We start from the raw sequence: 10,069 nt of genomic DNA, 5'->3' as shown, positions 1-10,069 counted from the left end.
TGGAGTTCGAGGAGTGCATCAAGGACTCGCCGCGGTTCAGGTGCTGGGCTCGGGCCCCCGGGGGTGGGCACGAAGCGGGGGCGTCGTTGTCGCCTTTGTGCCTGGCAGCGGACGGGTGGTCAGCGTCGTGCCGGCCGCGGCCTTCAGGGACTAAGACTGCAGGACCCGGCTTCGGACAAAGCCATTGCCCCACCGACTGCGCGGCCCCGCCCCGCCCCCGGTCCTGAGGGACCGGAACAAAAGACGCCCCTGTGCTGGTCACCTCGCGTGGAGGGCGTGCGTGGGGGCAGCCTGGCCACCTCAGGGACTGTCCACTCTCTCTGTGTGTCTGCACCTCCGTGTGGTGACCACCTGCATAGGACCAAGCCCGTCCCTGGCCCTGCAGCCCTGCTCTAGCTAGGGTTGTCTGAGTCTGTGATGTGCCCCGTCTCTGTCTTGGTCCATGTGTCCAGAGCAGTGCATGGGGACAGGCAGTGGAATGACATTTAGGGCCTAGCGGGTGTCAAAGGTGGTTTGAGTAGTCCAAGGGCCTGGAGGGCTGGGAACTGAGCAGAGTGGTGGGGAAGATCAGGTGAGAGATTTGGGTGGAAGGGCAAGGGCTGTGTTCATCCCTGGGTTTTTCACTGATCCTGGGCAACAGGCATGCACAGCTGCATGAACCATATGTTCACAGACTGCACATAAGTGTACAGCTACATCAGGCCACCTACCACTACACATGCTTGTGCAGGGGTGCACATGCACGAACTCTGCCTTTCTTTGCCCCTCCTTCAGTGTGCCAGACCATGTAAATGAATGTGAGCTGCATCTCTGGGCTGGTGTACTTGATGCATGCTAGTAGACTAGTAATTGATGTGCACATGCATGTGTATGTGTTCCCTCTCTGTGTGGATTCATACACCAGGCTTACCATGTCATTGGACACACGTTGGTTTTTTCATACATGTGTCCCAGAACTAGGTACATGTCTATGCACGTTTGTGCACCAGATCTTAGGTACACATAGTGTATGTTTACTGTGTCACTACATACACACATGTTTGTGTGTGGTCATGTCTGTCATACCTCTGCACATGTGTGCTTGGTCACATGTATATGCACATGCTGGGTTTTGGGGGGCATAGCAAGAGAACCTATGTGTGGGTGCTCTGGTAGACCACAGCATCTCTAGAACTGGCCCCTTTGCACAGCATCCTCACAAAGGTGTTAGCTCTGGGAGCCCGGGAGTGGGAGGGTTGAGTTGGCCCAGAGAGTGGCCCCAGGCCCTGGGCAGAGGGGCTGAGGGTTATCTTCTGTGTTCTCTTATCTTCTATTGCTGATTGAGAGCAAGGGTCTGAGTGACTCAGGTACCCCCAATCCCGGTCCTACCACTGATCTCTGTCCTTTAGGACTTGGGGGTTGCTGGGGGGTGGGGCATGGCCAGGCCGATTTGCAAGGGACTTGGTCCTGGCTGAGGCACCCTAGTGGTGCCCTGGTCTCTCACTCAGAAGCTTCATTCCCCTTTTCCTCCATGCAGGGGTCTGAGCTCAACTTGCCCAATCAGGTGGGGGTGCCAGGTCCCCACTCATCCTTGGGCTTCTCTCCCACAACCAGTCATTCCCTGTTGGGCCCCCAGTTGCTGTGACAGCTGCCTAGGCTTTGCAATGCTTCTTTTGGTAGGGAGGGGCTGCACTGGGAAAGTGTCCAGTAGGGCCTAGGGTGAAGGCAGGGGCCTGGAGTTGAGGGCTGAAGATAATTTACCCAGTTTTGGGGCCACAGAAGCCAGACTTAGTGAGTTCTGGGGGTGGGCTGTGATTTAATGGGGGTCTGAGAGACTCTCTGAGGCTGTCCTGGGATGACCCTATCCACTTACTCCCAGGTGCCACTGAGGATGTAACTTGAGCTTCCTGCAGGTGGGGATCAGATTGGCCAGGGCGGGATGAGTAGGAGGGTGTGGTCTGCTGTAGAGCCTGGATGCCCCAATCCTGGGAGGGGGAACCCTGCCTGGCTTATGACAGCCGCGGGAGAGCTTCACAGGCCCTGGACACATGTGGGTCAGATCGGGAGTCTGTGGAGGGGGAAGTGCCAAGCTCTTATTCAGCGTGCCCCTCCCCTGGGTGGGGCTTCAGGCGCTGAGTCATGGCTTTGATGGAGGGGCTGGCCTCACCCTCTCCCATCCTCCAAGCTGCTGAGGAAATCCTGGATAGAGGAAGGAGAGGAGGCCTTAGGTGCCCTGTGGATGGGGAGGGAAAGCCAAGGGGATCTCAGCAGAGGGTGCTGGCTTTCAGAGGGCAGAACGCTCACTTTGTCCCCATGATCACTTCCATCTTCTACGGGTGTGTCTCCGCTCCCGCCATCTCTCCAGGGACACAGGCGCCCAGCCCAAGGGTGGCAACTCTAGCAATGGGCTTGTTCTGGGGACTCCCTTCTCTTTTTCTGGGCCCCTCAAGGGAGAAGGGAGAAACTATAGTGGTGATCACGGTCTTGTTCGAGCCTTCTATGGTCCACCCCAGCCACACCTGTAGATGCTGTGGGCTGGGCTTGCTACAGGACAGTTCTGAGCAGGGCGGGCTGTGGGAACATCCTGCTGAGGCTGTCCTGCTCCAGGATTTGGAGTCACCTTTTCCCTTGAAAAGGGGTGAGGACTGCTCAGAGAGGAGCTGATGTCCTCCCAGGGGAAACAGCCTGATGTCAGCTCCCTAGCTGAGTACAGTCCAAGGCACACTCCACGCGACCCATAGGTCCCTCCCTTCAGGCAGAGGGGCGAGGGGAAACCCTGGCACATACCCCTCCCTCTGCCAATGCAGGGGGCAACAGATGAGGGTCTGCTAGACCTGGATGACCTCCCCTCAATTGGATTCCCTCTCAAGACCTGTCTCCTGCCTCTGACCCAAGCCCCATGCCCTGTAGTCCCTCATCCCTAGGAGGCCAGATGGGCACAGCTTGCCAGCTGAGCCAATTGTGGGGGGGGGGAAGCTGCTGGGATCTTGGCCCTATTTCCTTATTTCCTGTTCCCTGAGGGGGGTGTGTCACGTGCCTGATCCATCTGCCTCTCTCCTTCCCGGGATTCTCCCGCGGTGGCTTCTCTGGTGATGTCATGCATTAACTCTTCCCTTGCTGAGGCAGCCCCATTGTCAGGCTGCCCTGGTGGGAGTGGACTCTGCTAGGCCTGCCCCACCCTTCTCTACTTGGTGTTTTGAGGTTTAGGGGGGGTAGGGAGCACCTCTTCTCAGCTGGTCTGGGTCCTCTGATGCTGCCAGGACCAGAGAGAGCAGCCACCCACTTTGCTGGCTGACACCCATTTGCTCCAAGGTTCGAGCACCAGGCTTGTGGGTTGAGTAAGTACAGCAGGGGTTGGGGTGGGAGTAGATGCTGAAGGGGCTGAGGGATACATATGGGGGGCTGGGGTCCAGGATCAACTCTGACCCCTGGAGAGGAATGGAGATCTTGAGAGGAGGGAGGCCAGTGAGGCTCTGGCACCACCACTGTGCTATCCTTGGGGGCTGACAGCAGCCACAACCCAGGTGGAGAGGCATAGCCAATATGGTTTTTTCCTGCCTGAGATGGTGGTGGGCACTGGGCAGCTCAGAGTCAGCCAGACCTGGGTTCTAGTCCTGCCTCTTGTTCTAGTATCTGCCTCTGCCAGCCTCAGTTTCCTGCAGGCCTTTTCCCACAGTGGACTCCCCCTTGGGGAGGCACAGGGGAGGGTGATGAAGACCTAGCCTGACCGCCAGTCAGAGCAGATGGCTACAGGTTGACTCCAGCAATCCTATTCTTGTTGCAGGGCGACCATTGATGAAGTAGAAACAGATGTGGTTGAGATTGAGGCCAAACTGGACAAGGTGAGGGGATAGACCTAGAGATACATAAAGGGTACAGGATCACTCGAGAAGGCTGGATGGCAGGTCTTGCCTTCCAGGGCGTACTAATTTGAGTGTATGTGCACACGTGTGCAGGTGTGTCCATCCTGCCCCATGTGTCCAGGGCACATACATCACACACACATATGTGGCTGACCCTGAGTCTCATCTCATCCAGGAGGGGGTGGGTCTTGGTGAGTCCCTGATTCCTGGTGCATCCCCTGTTCCCTCTGTTAATGGCTGAGTCCAGCAGGCTGCTGTGTGGGGCGTACTTCAGTGTTACTGGGAGGGGGAGGGAGTGGGCTTCGGCAGAAGAGAGGGCAGCATCAAGGCCACACTGGCTGAGCTCGCTTACCCTGTGGCCACATGCACACCTCAGCCCCAGGCCCCCTGCACGGAGCTCCCTGCTCTGTCCTGTCCTTCCATTCTGGAACTGAGGCTCAGGTGATACCACCGCCCCCCACCCCCAGATTGTCCTCGAAGGGCCAGGCAGGCAGCCCTGCACTAATGGGCCCCGAGCGGAATTCTGGCTGTCCCTACTTTGGAGAGCTGTTCCCTCTTCTGTGGCCTGGCCTCCTGGTGGTGGTGTGGGCAGGAACTGGTGGGCAGGCATGAGTGTTACTTTCTTAGGGAAGCTGCTGGCCCCTCTCACTGCCTGCCCTGTCCTATCCACAGCTGGTCAAGCTGTGCAGCGGCATGATCGAGGCTGGCAAGGCCTATGTCACCACCAACAGGCTTTTCGTGAGCGGCGTCCGTGACCTGTCCCAGCAGTGCCAGGGTGATACTGTTATCTCGGTGAGGGGCCAATTGATCTCTGACCTCGAGGTGGGGCTGGGTTGGGGAGGAAGCCTCTCAAGTGTGTCCAGGCCCGGGAAGCAGGTGGGTATCTATGGTCTGTGTCCTGTGGGTGCCGACCACATAGAGGGCATGGCCGGCATGGCCTTGGCCCCCATCTGCTAGTCTCAGTTTGAATCCTTCCTGCTCTCCTCTCACCAGGAATGTCTGCAGCGGTTTGGAGACAGCCTGCAGGAGATGGTCAACTATCACATGGTAAGCCCTGGCCAGAATGGGGGTTTCCCAGAGTCCTCATCCATGTCATCCCAATCCGAGCTAGCCCCCCCCACCAGCTCTCTGCAGGCTCCGCCCCACCCGGAACAGATCTTGGCTGGCTCGCTGGAGCTGAGCTGGCGCAGCGTCTGGCGGGCGGAGAGGCCACGTTTCTGCTCTTCCAGTCTGTGAGGTGGTGGCCATCCCACGTCTGTGAGTCAGTGAGGCATGGGGGCATCACTAGGGGCTTGGCCACGTCCCAGGTGAGGGTCAGACTGGATCCCAAAGGGCAGGGGAAGTAGCAACACATCTCAGGACTGAGGGCAGTGGGATCTGGAGGTGGGGGAGACTTTGGAGCTTCACCCAGTGTCCCCCTGGTGGGCAGGGCTCTCTGTCCCAAGGTTCCTAGGTGACTGGCCTCACTGCTATTTGGGCTGGGGCTGGGGGACTCCATAGGGCCCTTGCACTGACGTGGACAAATATACATGTGTGGTCGGGCGTGGCCTGGGAACCAGAGCTCCAGACTAAACACGGGGCCCCCACCCCCTGCTGGGGGAAGTTTAGAAATAAACCAGCCCAGGAAGGCTCATCCTGCCGTCGGTCTGTCTGTTGGCTCCTGGTTGGGTGCAGCCCTCCTCTATATGGGGGGGTCTTATCTTGAATGCTGTGCTGTGGAGGAGGCCCTGGAAGCCCCTCCAGCTCTCAACAACAACCCCACCCCGCTCTCCACACCAAGCCTCTTGGGAGCTCTCAGCTCTGACCAAGTCATTCCTCATGTAGGGCTGGTCGTTTCTGAGGTGGCCTCCCAGGGTCAGAAGGCGGCGGGTGTCATGCCATGTCTGACCCTCGTGGGCCATTGTGGGATGGGGCTGTGGGAGGAGCACACATGAGAAAGCATGGCCACTATGTTGGCAGAGAACCAGGTTGGGGAGATGGGCAGGTGGTCACAGCTGTTGCCTCTGGCACCAACCGAGGTCTAGAGGCTACTCCCTTGTCCTAAGGGGCTGGCCCTGTGGAGGTGGGGTGGGACCTCTGGGCCCTATGTCTGGGCCTGTGGGCAGTGCCATCTGCTGGGGAGCTGGGGTCCAGGCAGGGCTGGCGAGGCTCTCCCTAGTTCTCTCCCACCCTTGCCTCTGGGGGCATGTGGTCACAGACTCCCAACCTCCCCATCCTCCTCCCCAGATCCTGTTTGACCAGGCCCAGAGATCTGTGCGGCAGCAGCTTCACAACTTCGTTAAAGAGTGAGTGGCTCCCAGGTCCTCGTGGGCCACCAGTGCTTGGGGGGAGTGGAGGCTGCACCCATGTCCAGGAGGGGGTGGGGCATTGGGGCCTGTCCATGGGATATCTTGGCCTGAGGCTTCCATACTGTGCAGATGTAGAGTCCTCTGGTCAGGGGTTCAGCAAGGGCAAAAACCTGGGTTCGGTCAGGACTGGTTGAGAAGGCAGAGCCCTGCCCTGTGCCTGCATGTGTGGTTGGGGGACATCAGGTTGATATTAGGTGTGTGGATCTGGAGTCTGGGATGAGGCCAGGGGCCAGGACTGATCAATCCTGATAGTAAGTGGCGGGGAGGGATGGGAGGGCTAGGGGTCCAGGAGCAAAGACAAGGGTGAAGGAGAGGAAAGAAAAGGAGAGGATGACTGTAGGGATAGGGGTGGGTGGGACCTGCCCAGGAGGGGGGCAGGTGCCCAGTGTGCACCCGTTCTCAACCTCTGATATGAAAATTGCTGGTTCCCAGGGATGTGCGGAAGTTTAAGGAGACAAAGAAGCAGTTTGACAAGGTGCGAGAGGACATGGAGCTGTCCTTGGTGAGGAATGCCCAGGCTCCAAGGCACCGACCCCATGAGGTGGAGGAAGCCTCAGGTGCCCTCACTCTCACTCGAAAGTGCTTCCGCCACCTGGCACTGGACTACGTGCTCCAGGTCAGCCACAGTGAGGCTTTGGCTCCTGAAAGGGCGGGCGGTGGCCCCCAGGCAAAGGCCCAGAGGTGGGGAAGAGCTGTAGGGGTGGAGGCCTGGAAGACTTCAGACAGGGAGGCTTTGGAGGGGTTTTGAGCAGGAGTAAGAATTTGCCCTGGGTAGAACCAGATATCTGAACTTGGGGAAGGGCTCTGGGACCATGGGAGAGTGAGGCTGGCACAGTGCAGGAGCTGAAGACAGCTGGGGACTTTCAGGGGACACAGGTAGCCTGAGTGGGTCTATGGCAAGGTATAGGCCATGGAGCTACCTGGGCCCTGAAACCTCACCTGTTGGCTCCTTCTGTCCCAGATCAATGTCCTCCAAGCCAAGAAGAAATTTGAGATCTTGGATTCTGTGAGTGCTTATGGGGGTTGCCCATGAGTGCAGGCGTGTGTGGTGGGTGCTGGGCCTCACCTGTGCCACCCCTGCAGATGCTGTCCTTCATGCACGCCCAGTACAGCTTCTTCCAGCAGGGCTACAGCCTCTTGCACCAGCTGGACCCCTACATGAAGAAGCTGGCAGCTGAGGTGAGCTTTCAGGAATACTGGGGCCAAGGTCTCAGAGGTTGGGGTGGGGGATCCACTGCCCTCCCTGATGTACCCCTTCCACAGCTGGACCAGCTGGTGATTGACTCTGCAGTGGAAAAGCGTGAGATGGAGCGTAAGCATGCTGCCATCCAGCAGCGGGTGAGGCCCTGCACACAGGGAGACTATGAGATGCCATTGCCCCTAAGGGGGCCCATGAGCCCATAATGCTTGGCCCCTTCCTCCCAGGCTTGTCTGCCTACCCACCCACTTGGCCTCAGGCACACCCTCTCTGCTGGGTAGAGACTGCTTTTCTTTGGAATATGCAGCCAGGGGGAGGGACCCTCATCCTTAAGATCTTGACACTGGGTGGGCACACGGGGCTAGAGCTCGACCTGGGATCTCCTTCCTTCGAGGCTGTGGTCACTTCTGTAGCCTCGGTTGCTGATTTCTTCTAGGGTCTTTGCTCACCTACGGGAAGTGGCCCTGGACACCATCCAGAGAGTAGAGCCCTGGGGAGGTGTTGGGGGAGGGTCCCTGGATCACTGGGAATTGGGACCAGAACTGTCACTCATTGGCTCTCTTTCTCCCTCCTACACCCCTTCTGCTTGGGACCCTTAGACACTGCTGCAGGTGAGTGAGCCCACCGTGGGGGGTATGGGCAGGGTGGCCTGTGGTAGGGAGAACCAATGGGGTGGGGCCTCTGCCTGCCCCGCCCCACCAGGGCTTCAGCACCAAGGACACCTCCCTGGGAGAGCAGGCTGCCTGAGGCGCCAGTTTGTAGCCTCTGCCCTAAGCAGTACTGGCACCAGCAGGACACAGACGAAGTCTGACCACGTCAGGCAGCAGCAGCTGCCCCTTTCTGCACTCCCCTCAGCTGGAGAGCAGGTGGCTAGGCCTATCCTCCGCTGCCCTGGCCTGAGGCAGCAGGACACACAGGACCCTCAGTAACTCCCCCACCTTCTGAATGGAGCTCTGTCAGGCTGGGTCCAAGCAGACCCAGCTGGCAACATGAATGGAGCACTCAGGATGCAGGGGGGCAGCTTCCTTCCTGAGCACAGCCTGCTTGTTTCTACGAGGCTGGGGGCAGGGACTGCGCTCTCAGGCCCCACTGTGAATGTGAAGTTTTGCTCCTGAAAGGGTGAGCGGTGGCCCCCACGCAAAGGCCCAGATGTGGGGATGAGCTATAGGGGTTGGAGGCCTGGAAGACATCAGACAGGGAGGTTTTGGAGGGGTTATGAGCAGGGGTAAGAATTTGCCCTGCTCAAAATTCACCCATGGGTGGGACCAGCTATCTGAACATGGGAAAGGGCTCCGGGATCATGGGAGAGTTAGGCTGGCACAATACAGCCTCCCTCCATGGGGTTTTGGGGCAGGGGGCCCTGCTGCATTTGGGAAATGGTTATTATCAGCAGAGGGTCTCCTGTCTAAGCACGTGCCCTGTGTGTCCATGTGATTTGTGTGGTGACCTCGAACTAGTGTCTCACCTCCATCTTCACTCTGGTGGAGTCTGAGGAAGTTGTGGGCTCCTTCAGGGGTGGACACTCACTAAAGGCCAGGCTGTTCTTTCCAGGACTTCTCCTACGATGAGTCCAAAGTGGAGTTTGATGTGGATGCACCCAGTGGTGTGGTGATGGAGGGCTACCTCTTCAAGAGGGCCAGTAATGCCTTCAAGACGTGGAACCGGTGAGAAGCTGTCCTCAGAAGGGGGGTACAAACAGACTAGGGTGAGGTCAGAGTGGACATAGGAACAGGCTTGGCCTAATACTCCCCTTCTTCTCCCCTTCTCTTCCATACTACTCAGGCGCTGGTTTTCCATTCAGAACAGTCAACTTGTCTACCAGAAGAAGCTCAAGGTATGCAGTGGGGCTAGGGGATGGGTCACTGATGACTGGACCCCTCCCCTCCTGGACTATGGGGTGGGCTGGTTGTTGGGGGTTGGTGTAAGGCTAAGGACACTGATGGGCCCCAAAGTTCAACTGGTCAGGGAATAAGTGCTGGAAACAGACAATTTGAGTTGCAGAAGGTCATGTCTGGTCAAGACCAGGGTGGGGGCAAGTGCAGGGGCCACAGTGGTGCCATCCACAGGATGCACTGACTGTGGTGGTGGATGACCTCCGCCTGTGCTCTGTGAAGCCATGTGAGGACATCGAGCGGAGGTTCTGCTTTGAGGTCGTGTCACCCACCAAGTGAGGAGGCCCAGCCCAGGTCGGGGTGGGGGGAGCCCCTGCCCACCTGGCCTGACAGTCTCCTCCCTCTAGGAGCTGCATGCTGCAGGCCGACTCAGAGAAGCTGCGGCAGGCCTGGGTTCAAGCTGTGCAGGCCAGCATTGCCTCTGCCTACCGCGAGAGCCCAGACAGCTGCTACAGTGAGGTGTGGCCCTCCCTGTGCCCTCCACATGCATGTGCCCACATCTGTGTGGCACAGTGAGATGGCTCCTGCAGGCTGTAGATGTGCATGTGTATGTGTGCTTGTATGTGTGTGCATGTGGTGTCTGTACACACATGTGCACGCATGCCCTTGCACATGCATGTGTAGGCTTGTGTTGACATACCCTAGCCTGTGCTCACACTTCAATCTGGGGAGGAGGAAGAGGCCTACTGGGGAAACCAAGGCTGCAGGTTCTGTAGGACTGAGGCCCTTTATACTGTCCTCCAGAGGCTGGACCGCACAGCATCCCCATCCACTAGCAGCATCCACCCA

The 10,069-nt window shown here is 58.4% G+C and overlaps 1 protein-coding gene across 1 annotated transcript in view; it reads left to right on the top strand.

The window, feature by feature from the left end:
- Positions 1-10,069, top strand: part of ACAP3 (ArfGAP with coiled-coil, ankyrin repeat and PH domains 3) — a 16,011-nt gene that overhangs the window by 776 nt on the left and 5,166 nt on the right. The window contains exons 3-17 of the mRNA XM_006164165.3: positions 6-40; positions 3,764-3,821; positions 4,515-4,634; positions 4,836-4,889; positions 6,069-6,127; positions 6,623-6,806; positions 7,152-7,196; positions 7,274-7,369; positions 7,454-7,528; positions 7,988-7,999; positions 8,940-9,052; positions 9,171-9,222; positions 9,455-9,555; positions 9,628-9,739; positions 10,025-10,043. Of these exons, the coding sequence (XP_006164227.1) occupies positions 6-40; positions 3,764-3,821; positions 4,515-4,634; positions 4,836-4,889; positions 6,069-6,127; positions 6,623-6,806; positions 7,152-7,196; positions 7,274-7,369; positions 7,454-7,528; positions 7,988-7,999; positions 8,940-9,052; positions 9,171-9,222; positions 9,455-9,555; positions 9,628-9,739; positions 10,025-10,043 (1,135 nt within the window). The remainder of the gene's footprint in view (positions 1-5; positions 41-3,763; positions 3,822-4,514; positions 4,635-4,835; positions 4,890-6,068; positions 6,128-6,622; positions 6,807-7,151; positions 7,197-7,273; positions 7,370-7,453; positions 7,529-7,987; positions 8,000-8,939; positions 9,053-9,170; positions 9,223-9,454; positions 9,556-9,627; positions 9,740-10,024; positions 10,044-10,069) is intronic.

This window comes from Tupaia chinensis, unplaced genomic scaffold (assembly GCF_000334495.1).
Source record: "Tupaia chinensis unplaced genomic scaffold, TupChi_1.0 Scaffold143584_1, whole genome shotgun sequence".
NCBI lineage: Eukaryota > Metazoa > Chordata > Mammalia > Scandentia > Tupaiidae > Tupaia > Tupaia belangeri.
Note: the sequence above shows the minus strand (reverse complement) of the source record. Positions and strands in the feature narration are given on the sequence as shown.